We start from the raw sequence: 26268 nt of genomic DNA, 5'->3' as shown, positions 1-26268 counted from the left end.
CTTAACGCTAAAATAAGTTTATAAGTAAGACTGAACATATCATAAATTTACAAACAACTATATAATAAACTGGCACTATTATCTTATTAACGTATAAAGGGCGCATGGTTTGAAATATAATCTAGTTTTAATTTTAGTTTGTATATTATATAGAATTGTAAAAATGTTTTTACTCTGTTTCGTGTCTTAATTAAATAAATAAATAAACACCATTTCTAGTAGAATTTAAAAAGAATTAAGTTAGTTATGCTATTTATGACCTACGTGATTCGTTAAGATAAAAACTTGCTACCGAATATTACTCAAAAGCAATAACTACTTAAATATTTTCTTGTGTAGAAGCTTGTAAGAAAACTCCTACATTTAATTTCTTTTTCGTCTATGACGGGATCATAAAACCAAATGATTATTAGAGCTCAGCAAATAGAGGGACCTTTAAAACACTTCATAGAAAAAGCCGACTCTTTGTTTTAAAGTAGGTATACGATGTGTGAAGACACAAAGAAGGCAGACGATAAAAGCTAAAAAATAAGATTCATTTTCAAATGAATATTAAGTATTTGTATATTTTTTAAATCTTAAACTATTGTATGATTAGAAAAATAAAAATTCTCTTTTGTTGACAACATTTTGTCCCTTTCGTGATCACTGCCTATGTTCCAACAAAGAAGATGAAAGCTAATTTTTTATCGCTATTTAAAACTACACAAAAGTTATCTACGACTGTTATTCTTAACATAGTGTTAGCAATAAATAATTCTCTTTATACAACATTTATTTAAAGTTATACTTTATAGTATACATAATGTAAGTTCTTTATTGGCATCTTTTTCAAACACTCATAGTGCTGTGTGTTCCAATTGCACAATTTATGCATTTTTGTACTCTGGACACGTATTTCCTGCAAACAGTGCCTTGCGAGCGACGGCTTGATTGAATGGGTACATAGATACTTGTAGGTACGGATAAAGAAAGTGTGCGATATCAAATTTCGTATCGCAAAATTACATTAATACAAACAAACACATCTCGCTGTGCATAGCTGAACGCTTGGAATACTTTTTTGCGTGTTTGTTATTCAAATATATTTTAAAGCAACAGCTTTAATATATAACTATGATTTAAGTATATCAAAATAGTTTCACTTCGAACATTCGAGATTTATATCGACGATTTACTCGAAGACCGGTAAGTAATATCTCGTAATAATTTAGTTAGTTCCCACCTACTGATAATCTGCATGCAATACATAAATATCACGTGCCATAAACGGCACTTGAGAGACACACCGTCGCTCATTCAGTAATTTATTAGCTTTGCTTAATTGCTTAACTTTCGGCTAATTATTCTACGTAACTAGCAGTTAATTTGCTAGTGATTATCTTATGTTATTGTATATTTATTTTGAATTGACGTTACAGAATTATATGACACATTATAAAATTGCAAAATACTTTCATTTTTTTATATCTTTATGGCAAAGTGGCTCTACTGCACCTGATGATAAGTGGAGTGGGGCTCAATACAATGTCGACTGACGATTGGTGATTACCCCTCGGCAGTAGACACAATTATGCCGGCCTATTGAAACCAGATATACACAGGTTGATCACGATTTGATTCTTAGAGTACAAAATTAGTGTGTTTTTAATTTAAAAAATTATACATGATTACCGGAATTGAAGTGAATGAATTTTACTAATACATATTATTGTGACGTCTAGAATGTAATGAAAAGTTAACGGGATGAAAGAGCGCGTCAATAAATAAAAGTATCAAACAGAAGTACCATGCGAAAGTTGGGAAAGTGCAAGCAGATAAATTAGGTCTCTTGTTGACCAGCGTTAATGAAATGCTAACAAGTCCCGGAGTAGATTTCACGATGCTGATCCACTATAATTTGTCTTGTATTCTTGCTGGACACCGCGCTGTGCTGTCTGACTTTACGTCTATTACTTGTATTAATGTTTACATCACGGTCCCTTATTGTGACATAATAATCAATAATTAATAACATAGTTATAAAATGGTAGTTACCAGTAACATGTAACCTCGAGCCTCATAATATAGTAACATAATCTACGGAAAAGGGTTTACTCTCCCATATCTACTCATTCTGTAATGTAGGTAGTTGTAGATAGTTTAAATCAACAAAAAGTTTAACCGCTCCCTAAGGTGTAGTTAATCTCTCGCGTGTGGCTCCAACTGCTTACCTTGACCTCATTTCAACGTGAGACTGTCAATATTAAAGAAGTATATTGATGACAGGAAAGTAGATAGGAATACAAATAATGTTTTTTTTTTATACAAATGAGCCTATTGTAAATCCTATCTACAAATCTGAAATAAAATTATCTAAAATATACAAATTAAGAAAATTTTCCAAGATGTCTTCCTATATGTTGAAGATTTTGTTGTACTTAATACATTTACATATTTCATTGCAACAAAAAAATAAAGCGATTACACTGGTTATACAAATAATAAAGAAAGTTATTATAATGTATCGAGGAAAATTTTATGTTAATCGGTCTATAACTCAGAATGGCCATAATTTTTTTTTACTAAATGTGCTCTCCTGTATTTTGAAGATGTCTTCTTGTACTTAATAAAATTACATATTTAAGTAAAACAAAAAAATAAAGCGATTAAACCAGTTATACAATTAATAAAGAAAGTTATTATAATGCATTGTCTTTGTCTTTTATTGTCTTTGTTTATATAAGCTAATCTAATTAAGTAATAATTGAATATTCTCATGTACCTTGACTTATCATAAGTGCAACTATGTTCGCCTACGTGATGAATAAAGCATTTTTATTTTTTTTTATTTTTTTTTTATTGCGGAAAATTTAATGTTAATCGGTCTATAACTCAGACTGGCCATTATTTTTACTAAATGTGCTCTCCTGTTAAATTGCTATTCTATAGATGTCTTCTTCTACTTTGATGCCATCGATATAATATGTAACATAGACTTTCTAGGTCCCGCATCCTTTTTTAAACATGTTGAGATGATTTATTTTGATACTCAGTTGCTTGCTCGACGTTCTGAAATGCAATCGTGTAAGAGAAGCCGATACAGTACAACCTAAGAATAAACTTCAAGATGTCTCAATTCGCAGCTCATATTGTAACATGGCACTTTAATTTTTTAGTATCATATTATGCAGTATTATGCATTTTCTTCATATTATATTTCATAGAAAAAGTATTATAATAAATGTAATTTTAAATCACGTAAGCTATACGGCAAAGTGAATAAATATTTAGTTTTCTCAAGCAGTTAGTTCCATTAGGTTTAAAAAGTATTTAAACAATTATATGGACGTGAAAAAATATGCATTTTTTATGCAAGTAACTCAAAAATAAAACGTAAACATACGTCTCCTCGGTTTTTAATTATAGCCTCAATTGGATTTGATGTAATTGCCATACTTCAACAGAATAATTATTTATAAAGAAGATTTTTATTGTTAACATAGTATTTATATGTTTTAAATCCGTGGATATGATAGAAAATGTAATGTAGTTAAAGTGGCGATAGCCTAGTTGGGTGTGGAACGGACTGTTGAGACAAATGTCCGCAGTTTAAATCCCAAAGGTACACACCTCTGACTTTTTTAAAATGATGTATGAATTCTTTGTAAATTATCGCGTACTTTAAACGGTGAAGGAAAACATCGTGAGGAAACCTGCATATCTGAGAAGTTATCTATAGGAATTTTTAGTGTGTCTGAAGTCCACCAATCCGCACTAGGCCAGCGTGGTGGACTTAGGCCTAATCTCTATCAGTAGTAAAAGAGCCCGTGCCCAGCAGTGGGACAGTAAATAATACAGGGCTGATATTTTTCATTTTATTATTATCTAGTTTACAAACTCTATATTTAACTGACAGCTTTGATAGCGCAGCGGGTAGGAGCCGACTGTAAAGTAAGGGACGTGCATTCTGTGCGATGACGCAATTTATATCTATACATATTATAAAATAAAGTCTCCTTTTCTGTCTGCGTGTATGTTATCGATTTTCTCAAAACCTACGTAACGGATTTTATGAAATTTGATATGGTGACAGTTTAAGACCCAGCGGAGGTTACAGGTTATAGTTTCTATTCCAGGAAAAATTATAGCGGGACTTTTATCCAGGAAAACTTCTGTACGTGGGCGGGGCCTCGAGTTGTGTTATTTATTATAATGTATCAGGCCAAAATCCTTTGAAATTTTCAACAGTCTCAATGCAATTTTTTTCTTAGTGTGGGGACGAGACTATAGGTATTGTGTCTTTGGTTTACTTATTAAGTTGCGCATTGCCTGACTGACACAATGCGCAAATTACATTACTGCCTCTATAAACCTGACATTATGCGTTGCAAGCTTTGTATGCGACATAGGTAACTGCTCTGTTTATTATCTCGATAAATTCGGTAGCTATGAATATTAATATACCGGAGCGGTTAAAAAAACAAGAAAACAAACAATAAATCGTTTACGTTTGACGAACGTTTAATAAGTGAATTCGGGATGACGCAAGCGGTTACATAGTTAGTGGCCGTCGGCACGGTACAACACAACACAAATTCGTTTCTGCAATCACGGACGTGGACGTTCGAAATCTGATTTACCGCTGATTTGTGGTCAGGTGCGGCCGCGTACATGTCACTACGTACCAACATACGTATACCGACCGCGCCATGGATGATTTCATACATAACAATACATGGCACCTGTCATTTTACCAGATTTGTACCGAATTTAGCATTTGCTACTTTCACTACATGCATGGCCGGTATATTATTGTTTCACGGCTTTCCGTGAGTTCTAAGTTTAGCGCGAGTTTTATTTTATGTTGATTTTGTACATCGAATGCAATATTTATCTCATTGGTATGCTAGTTTCAAGTTTATTGTATCAAAGATAGTACGATCACATAAAGTGACTAATAAAAAAGATAAATCAATGAGCCCAAAAACACAAAAACAGGAGCTGCGCCTCCAACAATAAACAGTATAAAAGGAGGCAACCGTTTACGAGCAAGGTTCCATTTTCCTAGCTCGTATTGTGAAGACAGAAATGAGCGCGTCGAAGTTGGGAAGAAATCTCGCCGAACTGTCAAACCTGTTTCACTCACAAACCACTACCTACGTCCATATTTATCAAGTTAAAACAGTTAGGCAAGTTTTTGGCAACTTCGAACACATACAGGTATCGAAAAACTTTAGTTGTAAATCATGGGGAGTTAAGCTATTTACAATGCAAAGGGTGAACCTCTTTTTCAATGATGTTTCAATCGCTTGTTGTACACATTTTGTTGTAAAACAGATATTTTGTATTCGCTATAAATTACAACCGAGTTTATTGGTGAACAGAGAAGTGGGCAGTGAAAGTAATGAGCGAACTTTTGGAAAAATCATTTAAGTACGTAAAAGATATTAAGAAACGATTATTGGTTATTGAGCGAAAGTTTCTTTGTTCAAGTCATAATAACGAACTGCAAAGTTATCAGCAGATCTTATTTTCGGTAAATATTTTTCTTGCTTTACAACAGTCATTAAGCGTTACTGAATTCTTTTATACAGGCTAAATCCTTTTAAAGTGTTAGAAGTGGGACACGTGTAGTGCTTCGGGAAGTGCCAGGGGAATATCCTAGTAGGAAATTCGAGTTACCCGTCAAACTGGTGCCGGTACACAACAAAGCCATTACCAGTAGACGCCTGGCCCAATCTTATTTTCTAAGTTTAGGAATCGAAAAGTTATCCGGTAACAGATGTTGAGCCCCTGTACTCTGTAAAATACGTGTCAATAATTTAATTTTATTAAAAGAGTTGCTTTTATTTCATCAAGTTTCCTCGTTTCGTTTGTTTAGTGATAGCTTTTTAAGAAACCATGTAATACGAATATGACATATTTTCCCTATTCTACTAACAGGACAAATATCTTGTGTTTCCGCCTAGATACGATTAGATTAAATAATTCCAACTCGTTGTTTCTGCTACAAAAAAACGTATTTTCTATTTTAAAAACTGTTTAAAATCCACAGTTAGTGCACATTGTTGAGTATTGCTAGTTCTGAGTATAGTATAAGTGAGTGTAGCGACAAGTCTAATTTGTTTCCCTTATCTTATAACATTGTTGACACATTGGTTCATTATTTATAAACATGAAGTGATGTTTGTTGTAAGGCTGAACGCGGCATTTTCGATTGCAATCACAAACGCATTACCAACGGGCGCCCAAATCTGATTTACCGCTGATTTGCTGCAGGACAGGAGACTAGCAAACATACAATTTACTTTCCAATTGCTATTTAACATATAATAGTAACTATATAAAATCACATTTATATAATTTTAGGATGTTTACTTACATAACTATATATGTCCATTACAAAATTTAAAAGTTGTAAATTTTCTTTCGGAGAAAGCACAAGAGGTTATTTAAAAAAATATGTTTACATATCCCGAAAAATATTGTCTTAATAACTACAAATCTTTAATTATTTCAGGTAACAACGTTAGTCGATCGCCACATTTCGTAGTTTAATATTAACCACGAGTATAAAGTCTATTTATGTAATGGGAAATCGATAGAAATTTTGTGAGCTAAAAGACTGATTTAATATATTATCTGTTGCCATGAATGCACTAATGTTGGAGAATTTAATCAGGGAGCGGGCGTAGGAGCGGAAGAGCCGCGCTCGTCTGGATTTACGAGCGAAAAAGCTTCCGCTGCCTTCCGACGTTCACGCTAAACTACACCGATTTTTGTACATAACAATTTGAACATAACTACCATATATTAAATTACGAAAACGTTTTTATTAGAGGGCAGGTCAAATACGTGCCAACGTTATATTTACGGCTGCGGTAACATTTAGCAAACGTGTTTATCACAATAGCTAAAATTAAACTGTATGTATTATAAGGGTGGAAATGACTAATTAAACACATTTGAATGTGATCATGACACATGAATAGGTGACAATGGGAATATGTTATGTTAGGCAATTAAGTAAAGTATGTTTATTTTGATTACATGTACACTGCGTTAGATTAAATCTAGGTCTAAATAAGTTTTTCTTAACTACAGAATAAGATTCAATTTGCAGACTCAAGGCAATGAACACAAAAAGACAGTCGAATTTTATTTTATAGACAGTTGTGCGTCTAGTAGCGCTCGAAGGAATTATTGTTCTTAATACCCACGGACAGTTGTTGGTAAAATTTAATTTCTAACAAAGAGCGGGTATCGCTCCCTACGAGGTCGGTCTACCAAGCGAACCGTGGAAAGTAATGATGACATGAAATCCCAGATCAAGAATTAAGAGCACTTTTGTTTTAGTAAACCGACCGGAATAATAGCTGAAGTTTCGCGTCGCCATGCCGACAAATGATTTGATAGGCTTCATCAGAACCCGAGAGGGCTAGGATAATGTTTCGTTCGCGGACAACAAATAAAAAAGTTGAATAAAATACCAACAAAAATATAATAAAGATACGAAATCAAAACTCAACGTTTTGTTTACGTCTGATAAACTGGAGTCTGTGTACCAAATTTCGTATAACCTTTATGGGTTACGTTTTGCCGGATTAAGCTCTGAATAGACTAGTCTCTTTGATGGTATTGAAAGAGAAAATGCTTATCGCACCATCGCTCGTAAATAGCCGAGGGTGTCGAATTTCTCAACACTACGTAAACACACTTATCCTTTCTACTTAAACTATTTTCACATTCCATCTCAATACATTGAAACTATTAGTTTGAATCGTGGCCTTTCAATAGGCTGGCAGGTATATTTATTATCGGTTACCGATAGGCTTGCTTTTATAAAAAGATCAGTAACTAATATACTCTCTATAGATACTGTACATTAGTGGCTGTTTTTGTGTGATAATGTGTGGTAAAGGTTGAAGAAAAGAAATATTTTAACTGGTTATTACTTATATTCATAGAGGTGAATTTTATTAATCGATATTTCCGAGTGTATTTACAGTTTGGTGTTTATAGTTTCTTTTAATTTTTGATAACTAAGCAAGGTATTTTTGGTACACTTTATCTAAATATAATATTAATTTAAGGTTAGAGAGAGTCCGTGCTTGTAAAACAATTACAGGACTATGCGCAAACAGCATCTTATCTATTTCAGAATGAAGCGGATTTTATTAATTAAATAATAACGTTACGTCGCTCAAGCAAATCATGACTCAAAGCAAAGGGAAGAAACATTTCAACTCTATGAATGACGCAGTAAATGAAAATAAAAAAAATTACCTTATACACACGAATTAAGGAATTGTTTATGATATACAATGTAATTAATGTAGTTTTAGTAAATATTTTACAAGCGTCTAAAAATAAACCACATTCAAGTGTGACTAACGAAAGACAAACATTTTTAATAAGGGTACGGTGCAATAAGGTGGAGAACTGTTCAGATGGGATATCGATTATCGAGATGTGTTTGATCAGTAATCCAGTCGAATCTCTAAACAGATTTAACTTTTTACTATATATTGTAGCACTCGGATATTGGGTACAAGGGTTATTTTTAAAAGTAACGAATAAAATAATTTAGTTTATTGAACCAAGTGTTAATGTTGAAATAAAACTTCTTTAAGAATTAAGCTATAAATTTATTCATTTTTTCCCGCCGTTACGGAGACTTAAATTTTGAAAAATTTATAGCGAGTAAATCCGTAATTTTATTTAGTTTCAATGTGAAACATTTACGTAAACATAAAAAATCGTTATGCAGGAATTCACACACAACTTCATATCGGGAAGCATTAAAAATCTTCTCTGATTGTAACACAAGAGCATAACGCATTACTTAAAATCAACTGCAGATTCAATTATCAGGCGTGCACTGAAAACCTCTACCTAAAGACTAACACTGCGACTATGTGGCGAGTAAACACTGTACAGCGTCAAGTGATGCCGTCAACATTAGATTGTTTTTTTTTCGCAGTTATTTAAAAGGCTTTATTTTTTTGAAAACTTGAACAAATCAAACAGGAATGAAATAAATGAAGTACAAGAGTTAAATGTTTACTGCTAATATAATTATTAATAATATGTTTGCTCTATTTAAATATTTTCATTAAGTATTTTGTTTTTACCTTTTGTTTATCATATACGTTTATATTAAAAAAAAAAAACAAAGAAAAAGATTACTCATTTAATCAGAGAGATTATAAAGTTGACCACTAATAGATTTATGTTGCCTAATTTTGGTAAATAAGTAATTATAAGAAATTGACTCATTTGTTTTTTATGAAGTAATAAACGAAATCTGTAACATTGTTTATTGTCCTATTGATATTATTGAATTTGTTGAAATCTGCCGAAAGAATAGCATCGTGCCTCTGCATTGCGTTTACCAGATTTGTCAACGACAACAGCAAATGTACGGATTTATCACACTTCTGTAGAATTTGTACGAAAGTCAAACGTGATGCCATTATAGTCTTACGCCTTCCTTTTGAACATTGCACAAGGTTGTAGTAAATACTCACTTTCATATAACTTAATTATAAACGTCCTGGTAAGTGGAGTGGGGTCCGGATAGAATGTCGATTGATGTGAGATGATTATCCTTCGCGAGTCGACACAATAATGCCCGCCTGTTTGAAACGGATATGCATAGGCTTATCCGGAAACTCGACACTCTTATATGGACCGCTATGACCGGTTTTACACCTTGTTTACTATCCAAGGGGATAGAGGTAATGAATCTTATCACCAGCAAAGTTTATATTATTTCAAGTTTTCAGTTTCAATTCAGCATTATTATTTAAAGTTCACTTCAAATTAAATTTCAAATGAGTAATAAAATATATGAACTGCATCTGCGTAAAGGAAATATTCTATTCAAAGAAAAGTAATGAGAATGTTGTTTATTATCATTACCAATTTCAACTTTCCTCGTGGATTGAAATAGCTAATGGTTTGGAACAAGCAGAAGCGGTTAAAATACACTGGCGACACTCCATTTCTTGCTGTAAGTAATGTGACCTCATGAATCCGTTCTAAAAATTGAATTTATTATCGGCACCTACTTGTTCACTGAAATAAAGGAATTCTATTAAATATTACTTCACTCTCGACGATCTCTTATTCATCCTTACTTATCCTATGTTCCAGTTTTCATCGTTCACATGATTTTAACTCTGACATTGAAATTTTGGTGTGGTGTATGTATCACTTACAAACATCATGATATGTACTTAACGGACAGGAAATCGGTGAACTGGGTTTATGAAACACTGGGTGTTTTTTTTCCAAATGCCGTCATCAGAAATCTTTTGTCATTTTTGAAAATGTTTTTCATTCTATGTCGAGTATCATCATGGTATCTGTTGAGTATCATTATGGTGCCCAATCCACGAAATGTGGACGTCAGCACCAGTTTCCCAATAGTGATTGGGAAAACGACAAAGTTTTCTGAAACTAGTAAGTAATATTCTTGACAACTACATATATAAACAGTTGTCTTTCCTCAATAACTAGGTGTATAGTAACAGAATCGATAAATACAATACTAACGTGGATATATTTGGCGTCGTTTAATAAAGTATTAGTGTATTTCGTTTAACAATTAACATTTAACAAGCGAAGTTTGACGGCGAGTTTAAATCTCGTGTTTCAACGTTATTTGGCAAATTAATTCAGAAACTTTATCTCCAAACACGCGAGTGAAAGATGTTTGTGCAGACAGAGTTTATTACTTAATAATAATTTGTTAATTTTGACCCGATTCATCCATTTCATAAAACTCTTAAGTGATTTTGATAGAAGTTTGTAGAGCAGGAAGCAACTAAATTGGCGACACTTATATCGTATGTTATATGGATAATAAAAATATCAATATAATTATTGTTATACAGGAAGCTATATTAATCAAAATAAAAGTTCTTTATAGTTAAAAATATATACATATTTCTGTTAAAAAACAAATATTTTTGCACGGCAAAGTGACCCCCATGGCACGTGATGATACGTGGAGTGGGACCCGATAGACTGTCGACGAGAGATGGTTACCCCGCAGCAGTCGACACAATTATGCCGGCCTGTTGGAAGAGGATATACACAGGTTGATCCCGGAACGCGACACACTTACGTGAACCCCTATGATGGGTTATATCACCTTAACGGACGGTGGTCGCTTTTCGGGCAGATATAAAATATATCCTACCATCAGCATAATACCGCATTATTCATGGTTTTATCGGTACGTCCACATTTTGTATTTATGCACTAAATTTAGTTGAACAGTATATAAATAAAAGCATTTGTTTTCCTCAATCGTGCCGCACAATAAATTGCAACGTTTAAAATAACACTCACAACATACAAGTGTGGACGCAAACAATTTTTTAATTTGTTCAGCTATATTGAAAGTAACAGAAGTTGCTATATTCCTTTTAAAACAATTTGTTTCTAAAACCAACATACATAGTACGTAGTATGGACTGTACTCCCCCCTCCCCGCTTTTAGCTCCGCCTACGGCTTTTAGTATCTGCAACATAATATATTTTCCTTTATGATGAAATTCGGATATCTCGGTTTCAATATTTGCATTTCTTTATTTACTTATATTTTATTAGCTCTGTATTCTAGTGTCTAGTTTTACTTATTTATCTCGAAATAAAAAGTAGTCTATGTCCTTTACGAGATTTTAAACTATCTTCATACCAAATTTAATCGAAATCTGTTCAGTGTTTTAGCCGTGATACCTGTACGGACAGAGCTACTTTCGCATTTATGTATAATATAATATAAGTATGGATTACTGACGCACTGTTGGGTCCTTACCCAATACTACGTTTACGTTCTTTACTACTGAACGTGTTCATGTTTTATTCGTAGACCATGTTGGTTTGCTGCAGCGTTATAAACTTCGAATGCCTTCCAAAATCATATGTAGAAGTCTTCCAACACACAATGTTTTCATTTAAGGTTAAAGCAAGTGATTCTTAACTAAGAATTAAGTATATATTTACGTAACTTCAAAATGTTAGATATGTTTGTTTCGGGTTTTGAATCTGCGGATCTTCGTCTAGGTAGTTCGTTCCATGGACAATTAAGTTATCGCGGCTTTTAGATTGTAATAAAAAAATCTAGATAAAGATTATATTATAATATTTTTATTTTTCACGTAATTCTTATACCAGAATAATTTGAACAAATTATTTTATTATAAATTTTAATTAATGTTAACGTTAAAGCTGTTTGCAGATAAGACAAGAATAAAAAGCAAATACCATGGTTTATCTTGTGATCCAATACAGAAGTCTGTTACGTCATTGGTTTGCTTTATAATCTATGTCATAATACGATATTAAATAATGTATTATTCTAACCTACTTTGTATTATTTAAGTAGTTATTTATAAGCAAATGTGTTTTTTTGGATTTTTCTTTTGCACGGGAAAATTTTTTCTAGAGGCGTTGACAGATACAGTATCAGACGGCAGGCACTAAAAATCAAGCGAAATTCTGCAACATGTTTCAAAAATTGTGGTGCGCTGATCCCACTTTCGAATGGGATAATGGCAGATAACCGGCGACGTCCCGTAAGAGCTGAAGAAACCATGAGTTTTGGTTGATATGGTGATGGAGAGAGTATATAACGTCAAGGACTTGGTCGCTCGGATGATGCTATACGCCGAAGAAGCAAACCACGGGTTTTTGTTGATATTGTAGTGAGTGTATACAACGTTAGGGACTTGGTCCAATACTCGTTTGGATGAAACTATACTCCAGTGTTGACATTTGGTCATAAGACCAAAGAAATCAACATAACTGCCCGTTCACTCCCATGCGCTGGTAGAGGTAATTTGTCGCTGCAAATACAAGTGGAAGAAATAAGATACGTAGTAAACCATGGACATAAATTTGACGGCTAAACGATCGAGGTTATTTTTACCGTAGATGCAAAATTAAAAATGTATAATTTTCTGTAAATTAATTTTTATTATTAGTTAAATGATGATCGAGGCAAAAAAAACTGTAAATCGTACCTATATATATTGAAAGTACCTAGTAATATTCTGACTTAAGGGTCCTCACGTCGCGGTACCGAATCCCAGACGCGGAAGATAAAAGTACTGCTTCTTCTTTTGCTTGTGGTTTCACCCGCGTGTAAGATTTTTTCCGAGATGAAAGTTCCACCATATATTTTACCAGGATAAAAGTAGTCCTTGCCAAGGTTTCAAACTGTCTTCATACCAAATTTCATCTGTATCCGTTCGGTGTACAAATAGACAAACGCGCCGAGGAACTTTGTTTTATAATATGTAAAGATGATAATGGACATTCTGAAATGGCTCATCAAGCAAAAAAATAACATATACTTAATGAAGTAAATATTAGCTGGAATGGGTATTTGCCTCATGTGCATATGGATATTATGGACATATTATAATAAGGAAAAATATTTATTTTTATGTAAATTATGTTGATTTTCAGCTATACTTTGCTATATAAAGTGACGCACAATGCTTCATGGTCATTAACAAACTCTCCACAGGCCTCAGAAGAATTGCACTGAATACATTCGTTTTTATTATTAGTTGATCTAATAATGTTGTTCCCAACTGGGTTGCTTGTCTGTCTGAGCATGACCTTAGGGCATGCTGATGACCAGCTGGCGAGTGAGAGAGATATCGCTGGAAAAATAGCGATAGTAACCGGAGCGGCTAGTGGCATCGGACGAGCAATTACTGAACATTTGCTAAAAAACGACATCAAAAATGTAATAATTGTTGACATGAATGAAAAACATGGTGCGGAAACTGAATTAGCACTTAAAGAGCAATACGGCGATGACAGAGTGGAATTCCACTCCATTGGAGGGTGCCTAATGCATTAACTCGAAGAGTCAATTCGGGATCGTCCTCGTTCAGAACGCCAGCGTTGTTGACCAATATGTTTACGTACCCGTATTTTTCATAGACTTTGTTGTGTACTTCTTCTAAGTCTTTAGTAATATCTCCATAGATAAATTTATCTATGGAGATATTACTAAAGGCATAGGCTAAGGCATTAGGCACCCTCCAATGGAGTCTGAAATTCTATAACAGCATGAGGAAGGACAGAGGCGGCAAAGGCGGCACCATCATTAACATCTCTTCCATATCTGGTTTTCTTGTAGACCCATTCATTACAAGTTATAAAGCCTCCAAATATGCCATAATAGGTCTCACACTTGGTTTGGGCCATGAATACAATTATAAGACTTCGGCAGTCAGAGTGGTGGCGATATGCCCTGGATTCACATCTTCGGACATGACGGATGGCCAGATGGTAGTAGACGAACAGGCGAGTATCTTTGATAAGTTTAGGAGTAGCCTCATATGGCAGACGCCAGATGTCCTGGGAAAAAATGCCATTAAGGTTTTCCAAGAAGCTGACACTGGTTCTATTTGGGTTTCTGAAGAAGGTAAGGATGCTGAAATCGCACCGGCCAGAAAGGTTGTCACATTAAGTCAGCTTGAGAGCCTTTGAGCTATAAAATTAATATTATAAATTTATTAATAAAATAATTAATTATGCGGGTAAAATACAAAACTTTTAAACACGGGTAAATTCATAGACGATGCTTGTAAAATAAATAAGCAATCTTTTTTTTTTTTTTGTATTGTATAATAATTTTAGTCTAGTCAGATGTTCTTGTCTTTCTGAACACAACTGATTCAATTTAATAAGAAAAGAATGTTAGGCTTCAGATTGTGATGTAATAACAAACCTCTTGTCTTCAATTAGTTATATATTCTATGTACTCGTATGACCTAAATTCTTTCCACTAACTGCATGCATCAACTCTTACAGCATTATTAACTGCAAAATAATTCGTCTGCATTTATTAAATAAATGTAAAAATTATAAATTGTGTTGTTTCAATTTTTGTCTTTCCCTTTCATTAACGAGTGTATTTGCCAACATAGTTTGAATTTTGGAGTATGCTTTTCTTTTGTTGATGTAGCATCGCCGAAAATATTTTAGAGAAATAAAATCTATTAGATGTCAATTATGCAAGTCAATTATGTCAAACTATCAATATTAAATTATTAACCTTACTAACCTTAAAAAGTACTAAAAATCGGAACGTTCCATAATATCACATTTTTTTACCTGTAGGTAATTTACTAAACGATCGACGACGACGACGACGACGATATATAGCTGGCTCATCTGATGTTGTTGTTACCACCGCTTTCAAACGGTCACAATTCTAAAAGAATTATGGATGCGCTGTCGACCTCAAAGGAAAGGAATAGCGATTAGGGAAGGACGCGGGTATTTAGGATTCCGGATATTTCACCTGCCATACGAAACACAACAGACTGCCATCACTTCACATTGGATTACTGTTTGATCATAATATTACGCTTCGCTTTAGCTAATAATACTGTGACGAATAGAAATATGTCGTCACCAATTAAGATAACACAATCGCCGGGCCTTTAAATCAAGTGCATTGAAAGTAAATTTCAACCCTACAGTAGGCGCTAAGAGCATTTTGGTGCGCTCCGTAAAAAAATGAATTAAATTTCTTAAAATACATGCACTTTAAATTCGGGCTTATATTTTTGAATATAGGGGCATATTAATCGCCGACCCGTACCGAAAGGTTGCACTCAAGTAGGGCTTAGGGGACCGCAGGAGAAACAAGTAACCACCATCAGTCCGTAAGTACAAAGTCTGTAATATTATTCGTTAAATAGTTGAAATAAGTATGTTAATATTGCATAACTTGATAGAATTGTTTACGGTTGTTTTCATAGTATAAAGAGGATATTAAATATTACTATGATAGTCTCAAACTTCTTTGAAATTATAAAATGTAATTTAAATATTGTTTGCGTTTTATTTACTTGTAGGTTATTGCATGACAAAAACATCAAATGAATCACAAAAAGGAAGCCCAAATATTACCATATTATTGTCTTGCCTAGACGAAACATTAGATTTTGAATAAGCTAGTTCCCAGTTTATAACCGAAAGCGCACCAAAAAGGGTGTCATAGACGTGCTAAGTTATGGTAAAACGTGTACTTTTGTCAAACTGTTATGCACAAACTGTAGATGAAGGAAAATCATGATATCAATATTTTTTTTTATATACTTTAATATTATAATATAAAGAAAGATGAACCTTAAAAAATAATGACACTTTCCAAAAATTGCATAAGATTTCTAAGATTTTCTAATAAAAATATTGATTCTCTATTATTGATTCTCTATTAACTTTTTGTCTATTCTATAAATTTAGATTTATAGATAAATTATTTTATTATATTATTCGTATGTGAAATTATGAAGTGAATACGGGCGACAAAATGCTCCCTCCGTGTCTACTGCCAAAACATGAATACCGTACGCACTCTAGGGTTAAGCGGTCAAGATTTTGTTATCAGTGAACGGTTGGAATAAAAGTCACAACAATGTATTAATTTAGATCTGACATGCACTCTGCAACTTATCATATGCATTTGTTGACATAGCCATTTAACTTATCATCTGACTATGACTTATTAATTCTTGTTTATACTTTTACAGTTATACTTATATATTGCGAATTTGAGTCTGTATGTGTGTATTTTTTCGACTATGTATTTACGGTATAAATGTTTTCGATAAAATTTGGTATGAATAAATCTTAAGGCTGAGATGTATATTAATTTATTAAATATAATCCTAGTGACCGTGGTAAAATAAGGCGCGGGTAGGCCCGGGTGTGGAGGGGTTATATTTGGTTTTTAAATGGTATTATATTTAATTTAAAAAATTAACCATGTAATGAGGTATTGTAGGCTAAACAAAACCTAACTATGACGGGGATTAAAGTTCTAATTGCAGAGACTTTTTAATGTAGCAAGTTATTTTTTTTATTTAATATAATAAATCGAGGGTAGGTAAACATTATTGCTTAAGTGAATAAATTCGAATCACCCATAATTGAACCTGAGTGAATCTTCTTTTATGTTCGGTAAAATTTGTCTCAGCCGTCAAAGCAAAGTTGTGTCTCGAAGCTAGTTAATTTTATTAATAAAACTATCTGGTTGCATATAGTTAAGTAGTAGATAATTATGCGAGTTCAGCTTCGACGGAGCACAGATTTGTTATGTTCCGAGTTCAGTATTTGTGCGTAGGCGCCGAAGTAAATAAATCAAAACGTTGACCGCGGAGATAGGTGACATTCAGTCTTTAGTTTATTAATGCGTAAAATATAGAAGTGCTTCAGTTAATTTTTCAAATATATGTTATAATAACGATAAATTGTTGACAATTGCTTGAATGCGATTATTTGTTTGTGTTGTTTGGTCAAAATTGTCAAGCTGAATTTATTTCACAACAACGTATACTAGTGTTGACTCAGCTGTGTATTGTGACACCAAATCCGTACATATTAATTCATTGGCCACCGTCTATACTTTTCTTTTTTTAGTAAGTCAAAATCCGTCTAATATAATTGATTGTTTAAAAAATACTAAATTCAATTTGAGTATTTATGTAAAATAAATGTAAACTAAGTAATAGCACATTACTGATAGTGCATACAATATTAAGTCTATTGAAGAGTTTAGAGTTAATTAACAAATGTGATTAACATAGATAAAAAAAAACTTAAATAATGTTTATGGTGAGTTGTGGTAATGTTTCATTGACTTTTCATACTGTGTATGTTCTAGATGGTTGCTGTGTGACTACGAGCGTTTATTTCAGAGTGGTTACCATGGAATCAGATGAATTTGACAGAATTACCAACAATGACAAAGTTGAAAATACAGAAAATAGGGCCAAACATGTTTCGAGGCCATTTTTGAGACAGGTAAATGATTTAACTACTTACATTTATTAACATTATTATTGTATTAAAAGACAACTTGTTTTAAAATTAAGAGTGATTGTATATAATTTAAAGTGCTCGTGTGAATTAATGCACAATTCAAAATAATTAAAATTATTAATTATAATTAACAAAAAATTACAAAAATAATTTTACAAGGCCAGTTTAAGTGAATATTTTTCAATTTTAATTTAATAATACACATAAAAACATTTGTGTTGTTATCTATTTACTAAAGTTGTTAACATTGACTCTTTGGCATTGAACGTAAGGATTATCATGTGTCTGAATTAATTCCGTTTGACGGTTGTCAACCGTAAATTCAAGATAGTTATAAGAAAGCCGTAGAAGCCATGCTAAAATAACTACATAACACTATATTACCTTATGGCTTGGATAAGGTGAAAGAAAGAGATAAGTAGTAATACTCATTCATGTAATGGCAACAAGGTTGTCACCAGTTTTCATATATATTTCTTTGCTAGTAATGTTCCAGTGTCGATTTCTAAAATATCGATAAATAATGACGATTTTTAGATAATTAATATCGTAATTTATTAAAATACGACTTACACAATTGTTTTTTAAATAAAGCAATTAACAAATTTCTTATAACGCGGGTTTAGAATAATTAATAAGACATTTTAATGACAAAACTTAAAGCGCTCTCTTAAGACATAGATTTTCGAGAATCTGAAATAAAATGTCAAATGTTGAATTCAAATGCAATGAAAGAACCCAAACATGATGTGGAAACTATAGTTGGTGTAATTTAAAAGCATATTCTGAACATCATTTTTTTTTAAATTTAGTTGTATAATTTTGACTAATGTATCTAAATTGACATTTCATCTAATGACTTTTGAAATAATTAAAACCAATGTTCTTTCAATCACTCTCGTATAGAAGCTATATTCTCTGGGGTGAATAAGATTTATGTTTCGTAACTTTTATTTTAGTATGGTATTTATATCTCATAAAATAAAAATAACTGTCTAAAATGATATATTATTTCAGTTATTTGTATCGAGCGGTGTGTGGTCCATATACTTCGTCCTTGGGTTAGGATTCGGCGCTCCAACAGTAATGATACCACAAATACGAAGAGAAGCCAACTCAACGGATGCTGTCACAGAAAACATGGAGTCGTGGTTATGTGAGTATACGGCAAATTTTAAATTAGATGCGATATTTTCATACGGTTAAGTAAAATTCTGTATATTTCTCTTCCAGCATCAGTTCATGGATACAGCGCGTTGCCGTGGGTATTCATAATACCTATACTCACAAGATACGTCGGAAGAAAACTACCTTTCCTTTTAGTTTGTTTAAATACTTTAGTTGGATTCATACTTTTTTACTTTAGCACAAACACAACACATCTTTTGATCAGCGCCATAATGTTAGGCATGCTGCTTGCCAGTAACATGACTTTGTTGGTCGTGATCGTAACAGAATATTCGTCGCCTCGCTACCGAGGAATATTTATGATATTTGAATCAACGCTTTTCTTTTGGGGTGTATGGATAGCTAACGCAACGGGGGCCTTTTCGCATTGGAAAAACATAGGAATTCTCGCATTTGTTTGTTCTTTGTACCCTTTAACCGTAGTGTTTTGGCCCGAATCTCCGTATTGGTTAGCAATGAAGGGACGTTTCGAAGAGTGCGCAATTTCTCATCACTGGTTGAAAGGGTACGATAAAGATTCCGAATACGAACTTGAAACACTTATCGATTCACAAAAAGCATATCTTAGAATGTGTGCGGACCGTACACGTACTGATTGTAGGTCAAGATTTAAGCAAGCTATGGAAACGGTTAGGACTAAGGCATTCTATATGCCAATGTTTATTTCCATATCAGTTATGTCATTGTACCATTTTTCAGGGAAATTAGTTTGTAGTATGTACGCGGTAGATTTAATGCAAAAAATAACTGGTAGTGAAGAAACTGCTAATATTGGGATGCTTATAATGGACTCTGTAACTATTATTGGTATGCAAGTTGGTTGCGCGTTATCCAAGTTCCTAAAAAGGCGAACCCTTCTACTTTCGTCGGCCATTTTGGGTATTATATTTTTATTCATAATATCTATTTACTTATACCTTGTCAAGTTTTCTCTTATATCAGAGAACAAATATCTTTCGATATTGTTGCTGACCTTATTTTCGGTATCAATAAGCATTGGGCCAATGATAATGCCGTCAACAATATTTGGTGAGCTGATATGCTTGAGGTACCAAACTGAGTGTCTTCTTTTACTGACTCTATTTTCAGAGTTTCTAATGGCAACTATATTAAAAGTTTCTCCATACATTTTTAGAGCGCTTAGTTTGTCTGGTGCTTTTCTATTTTATGGCATATCGGCGTCTATATTTTTTTTTATTGTGTATAAATATTTACCTGAGACTAAAGATAAGACTTTGTTTGAAATTGAACATTTCTTTAAAGATCCCTCGGAACCTAATGGTGCTGTTCAAAGTTTAATTAAGAGAAAATAGATTAGTTGTTAGAGGTACGAAATCTCCATAGATATCATATATATCGTCGCTGTGGGGCGAAAACTTACTAATATGAAGTTAGTTTTGAGATAATCACTTCTGAATTTTTTTATTTCTAAACCTAATTAGTAAACGGCTAAAGTTTGAATTAAAGTTAGAACAGTCTTTGAAGAAAACATGTGTCGTTACAATAAAATTTATATATTAAGTTAAAAGTATACATATAAATATAATATTAGAAGAATAATATCTTTTAACTAGATGACCTGATGAACTTCGTGTCATCTACATATATTTGTTAATTATTATTATTATTTCTTTTTTGCATTGCGCACGCAGCTTTTTTGACTGGAGAAAATACTACACACGGGCCTCGGCCAAGTGTGCAGTGTTGTATTGTTTTAGGTGCTTAGCTATAATTAACTTCTTTAGTCTGCCTGTCCGTTAACGTCGGTCGATAAGAATTTGCGGACTATCTTAAGGTGTTTAGTATGGTGGTTTTTTGTAAACTGAGCTATGTTTTTGGTGGTAAGTCTAAAATTTATATGGCTTTATATTATGTTTAGGTATAATTCCAGTAGTAAACAGTAATTCTATTGCCCATTGGGGCACTATTGACACTTTTTGTAGTTTCCACATCCGGGCTATTTCGTCTTTGAGGTAAATATGTTTGGATAACTTTTCTGTAATGGTACTCTGAACGTTATGAGTGTTTGGTATGCCTATGTCTATTAACGTGGCTGATTTTGTATGTTTGGTCTACTAGAAATATGTCTGGTCTATTGTATTTTACTATTTTGTCTGTGAAGATTGTTCTGTCACAGTAAAGTTTATGGGTTTTATTTTCTAATACGGTTTCAGGTTTATATTTATAATAAGGTTGTAGAGGCTCATTTGCTATTAGTCTGTACTTAATGGCAAACTTTTGATGGATAATATTGCATATTTGATCATGTCTATGTCTATAGTCAGTTTGTACTATTGCTTTACAAGCGCTTGTTATGTGTTGTATGTTCTCGGGTGCACTGTTACATTTTCTGCAAATATCGGATGCGGGACTTTTAATAATATGTATTTGATAATTGCGGGTTTCAAAAATTTGATCCTGAATAGCCATCAGGAACCCTTCGGTTTCCGGAAATAGCTCTCCGCGTCTGTACCACTCGTTCTACCCCATTTTGTCGACGTTCAAGTTATTCAGATATTGGAGATGCTTTCCATGAAGCGTTGTGTCCATGCTACTAGTTTTGTCTCTCGGTCTGTCGTGCTCTCATTGTTGAGTTAACGGATCAGCTTAATTTAGTAGTGTATGTATTAACATACACTACTAAACTTAGCTTATAGTACAAAACGACATAATTGTCGTATAGCTTTGTGAAGAGTAGATAATAGTGCTTTGTTGTAAAAATATTGTCTGAGAGTCGTGATCTGTTTGTTGTGGAGGTTTGCAATGTCTATGATTCCCCTGCCGGCATCTGTCCAAGGTAGTGTGAGCCTTTGCAAGCAGAACCTTGGATGATGTTTTCTACTTCTGGTCATTGAGATATTGATAGTTCGTTGAGCATCCTTAAGGTCTGTTTTTGTCCATTTTAAAATATCAAACGAGTAAGTCAAAACTGGAACTGCAAATGTATTAACTGCTTTTGTAATATTTCTAGAATTTAGTTGTGATTTTTAAATTAAAGGCTCTGTAGGCAGTATAATGCTCTTGCAAAAACGCATGACCTTGACATCACGGACATTCCTAAGTATAGGAAACAAGTCCTGCAATTATTACGTACTCACAATAAATTATAATTAATTACATTTACCACCACATGTTATAACATAAGATGTTGTTATGTTTTGTCATTTCTTATTATGTTTTATCCTTTTTTGTCTGTTTTAAGTTTCTACTTATATATCTAAATAATATGAATAACAAATATTTTTTTTGCCGCTGTACTAATATATAAAATTGCATGCTTTGGTCTCCTATAATTGAAGAGGCACGCCACATTGTTAATTGTAAAAATGTTACGACATTGTTTTTATTATATGCCGTGTATCCTTCGTTGAGGTCCTTAAATAAATAACTAAATAAATTAAGTCTGTGCTTAAATTGTTGGAGTATTCTGCTTTTGGCTTCTTTCTGTAATATCTGTTTTGTCTTTTCATAGCCTAAATATTTATTTGCGCTATTGTCATCTAACGGGTGTATTTGTTCTCCAGTTGAGAGTGTGTATTAGTGTTTGTGGTTCTGGTCTGCTTTAATAATTTTGTGATATTTGCATCATTAATATTACAGATAGCTCGTGACGACCGTCCATTCAAGTCGTTGAGCTGATTCCTTGCAGTGGAAGCGTCCTAAGCATGCTACCATTATTCTTAGCCCAGTAGAGCTTACACTTTGTGCCACGCTGTTGAACCTGCATAGCAAGGGATGTTACTGACAGTAAAAATAACCGATATGGAGAATAAACTGAGTACACAAGACCACAGATCTTTGGAGGACTTTAACATTAATTCACATGCGCTATAAAGCGTGTCCCTCGATGAAACCAAATAGAACCAAACACCTTGGCACTGTCATTGGCCTTTATTTAAGATTAGAGCACAATATTAGATAGATATTATAACCGAATATACGCAATAGCACAGAATTCAACTCCATTATATACTCTTCGATAATTCTCCATACAAATATTACATTTGGTAATAATGGGAGACTGCAGTTCCAGGCCACACATCTTACAGCTTGATACGTCTACAGAAAGTGTAGGTGGCAGCATGTTGAGTCTTCAAGCCGGCAGCAGACTGCAAAGAAGTTTTTCAATGAAGAGATTATCTCCTGTGTCCCGTGAAGCGATCTAATGGGTTAATTCAGTTAGAGCAGCGATGTACGACAAAAGACAGATATGATTGTCTTGCCACAGCTGCTCGTCGGTTGGTCCACCGAAGGACATCAAATTAATAGTAATAATTCATACTGCATATACGTTCTTATACCATCATATATGGCGTGCAGGGATGCGTGATTTTATGTTCAGATGCTTCATCACAACCTCTGATTCACTCGTAATATTCTATATAGTTGGCACTGACATCATACTTGCAATTGCTATTTAACCAGGATTCTCGTCCTTATTTACGACCACAGAGGAAGGAATGTAATATACTATTCTTAACTTCGTCTTGATGGCAATAGCATCGGCATTCTTGAAAAAGTCGTCACCTTTAGTGCTGTAGTGGCATTCAAGTGATTGATGCGATATATTCTCGAATAACATTCCAATCTGTTGGCGAAGTATCAGATTCTTTACTCTACTTTTACGAGACCTGGAGATAAGGCGCACGGTATTATTTAGTACTCGTAGTAACCTGTCAAATAATCACCCAATGAGGTATAGACCATGATAATGATTAGGATGGCTCGCCAGCAGGACTTGGAGCAGAGATAGCTTACTTTTGCGTTACAATACGTTTTTGAAAAAAAATCTTACCAAACGTTGTTACGTTCGGTAGTTAATTCGGTAAGTCCATAAAACTCCACCATCCCTTATACCTATTTCTTTCATTTAGGTATAGTAGCAGTTAGCACATAATTTATCTTGTTTGACGGGTATTAGCCAGCGGCAACTTGAATGTAATATTTGAACAAGTGTATATTTATTAATAACAATATCTTATTCAGTTTGTTATCTTAAAAACTATTGTAAACATAATTTGACACATAGCAAATGTATATTATTTGTGCTGGTCTTATTTTACAATATCATAAGTACCCATAAGTTAAAAACTATTTTTTTTTTCAAATTCTTCTCGCTGTTACATTGATGTAAAAGTTTCTTCGCGGAATAATCAAATGTATGGAGCCTGGACAAAAACTCTTTATCATTAAGATTTCTTAAGGGCTCCTTTTATCAATTTATGTCGAATTGCTGTTTGCCTTATGGCTTCATCTAATATAGACAATAAGATTAAAATTCGATATTTGAAGTTATGGAGCTTCCATTTGGAATATGATAATAAAATTAGGTATTGTATGGGGTAGCAATTAGAAAATTAAACAATATAATATGTTATTTTTGTCAGTAATATATTATAAGTAACTCGTTCATTTTTATAAATATAATGATATCGGGTACAAGATAAATTAAAATTCTTAACTTATTAAGATACTTTATATCAGCCAGTCATTTATAATATTATCTTATGAAAAATCTCAAAGGAGACGTGCAATGTTTCTTTAAAATTATTTAATGGTGAAAATGTAATTGTTTCTAGGCGAACTAGTCGCTGAAAGATAACGAAAATAAACAAAATTAAATTAAATTTGATGAATTGCAATTTTTATGAAGTACCTATCTAATCTTTTTAAACTGAAGGAAATTTTAAGCGTTTTTACTATTGCAACAACATAACCATTTCGTTAACTTACTTGAAATTGCATTACATATAAATTATAATATTTTTTATATTAATTTTACGTGATTTTACTGAACTTAGGTAATGTGTCCAATCATGGCTCAGTAAGTAGTTCATGATGCTGAAGTAAAGAGTCAGTGACTAGATATGCTACCGACTTAACGTAATAATGTTATGAAATAATGTGCTAGATTACAAAAGTTTTGTGATTGTTGTGATACTAAAATGTGACTCACTTTTTTTTTTATTTTTGCTAGTTTTATAATCTTTCACGCGAAATTTTTTACCTCATTCATTTTAAAAATAAAACTGTAGTTCAACACGTTATAAGAAAAAATAAGCAATACTTAAATGTAGACGGTTTATGTTATATTATTATGGACTATTCTGAGTATACACCTCTCCAATATGGCTTGCAATCTACAACATGTTTTCGAATTCTTTTTTTTTGGTATTGTAATGCCAAACAAAACGATTTACTGTGTTAGTTATTTTATTATTACATAAGTTGTACTTTTATCAAACTTTTGTCTCTGTACTCCATTATGAAACGATATTAGCTGAGCCAATTTCAGGCCTAGTGTGCGCATAACTTTTTAATCAAATGGGTCATAATTTAGTTATAAATTTTAATTAAAAACTCCCGCAAGTATTTGTTAATTTATGTATGTATTGAGGAAATAAAATGATTGTATGCCTTTTTTGGCGGAAATGCAAAGCAGATATATTAAGCTGAAAATATGATTCGAAAATGTAATAATAAATGATAATTGACAGTGAAACTTCATAAACTTAAAACGGTAAAGGCAATTTTAAGGTTATGAAGGCTTTTTTAAATAACAATTATCCGGCGGAATTATAATTAGATTATTTTTTCTTTTAAATGTTTTTTGTATTTACTTAAACAGTCATTCTTCTGTGTTCGCTTCTGGGCCCCCACGGCGCCTCTACGAGTAATGGGCATTACTTTTAAGTGTACCTGAAATGGTTCCTTTACGTTGTTAAAAGCCGCAAAATGGCGCGTCTTCGTAATTAAATTTATATTATAACCCTTAGGATAATTTTGTAAGTTAGTTTCCTCTTTGCAAATAGCTACAAGCAAGATACAATTATTTATTTTAGGGCCGTTGTTTTAACCGCAGAAAGATAAAATAACAGGTCTCATTACACTAGACGATAGCGCAGCGCCTTCGTCTCGCTGTGAATTCGCTTTCAGTGCGCCAGTGTAATTAGACCTTTAACTTTATTTGACCACGGATAACAAAACAACGGCCCCTTATCGCCCAATAATTACTATGTATGTCTTTCATGATGAAAATGAATAATAAATCATGTAAGCAATACAAAATAAACAAGTTATATTTATTATACATATAAGTTTTATTTTATACCTCTTTAAACCCAAATAGACTTTAATTGAAACATAAACTTCTTTAAGTTCTAGATGACATTGTTTGTTAAAAATGTTATCTATCAATCAATATTTCTAGTTTCTACGTATAAATTTCAA

General features: G+C 33.0%; 2 protein-coding genes across 4 annotated transcripts in view; both read left to right on the top strand.

Moving 5' to 3' along the window:
- LOC115444581 (facilitated trehalose transporter Tret1) overlaps positions 1–26128 on the top strand; it is a 30220-nt gene extending 4092 nt beyond the window's left edge. Inside the window, exons 1-4 of one of the 3 annotated variants that reach the window (XM_030170411.2) lie at positions 16961–17447; positions 17693–17832; positions 18868–19006; positions 19084–26128. In XM_030170411.2, coding sequence (XP_030026271.2) covers positions 17737–17832; positions 18868–19006; positions 19084–20351 — 1503 coding nt within the window. In that variant the 5' untranslated portion in view covers positions 16961–17447; positions 17693–17736 and the 3' untranslated portion in view covers positions 20352–26128. Of the gene's footprint in view, positions 1–16960; positions 17448–17692; positions 17833–18867; positions 19007–19083 lie in introns of those variants that run through there. The other 2 variants (XM_030170420.2, XM_037440988.1) reach the window with 2 other exon arrangements.
- LOC115444352 (alcohol dehydrogenase 1-like) lies at positions 13918–14849 on the top strand. Its single transcript, XM_037440990.1, has one exon. It carries the CDS (start codon positions 14083–14085, stop codon positions 14503–14505), a length of 423 nt encoding a protein of 140 aa, XP_037296887.1. The 5' UTR covers positions 13918–14082; the 3' UTR covers positions 14506–14849.
- Positions 26129–26268: the final 140 nt, after the last annotated feature.

Source organism: Manduca sexta, chromosome 21 (genome assembly GCF_014839805.1).
Source record: "Manduca sexta isolate Smith_Timp_Sample1 chromosome 21, JHU_Msex_v1.0, whole genome shotgun sequence".
NCBI classification, from domain to species: Eukaryota; Metazoa; Arthropoda; class Insecta; order Lepidoptera; family Sphingidae; genus Manduca; species Manduca sexta.
The sequence above is the reverse complement of the archived record's forward strand: the minus strand, read 5'-3'. Positions and strand labels throughout refer to the sequence as shown.

Excerpts from the sequence above, each read along its gene's own strand:
- LOC115444352 (XM_037440990.1), top strand. The coding sequence starts at position 14,083 with ATGAGGAAGGACAGAGGCGGCAAAGGCGGCACCATCATTAACATCTCT.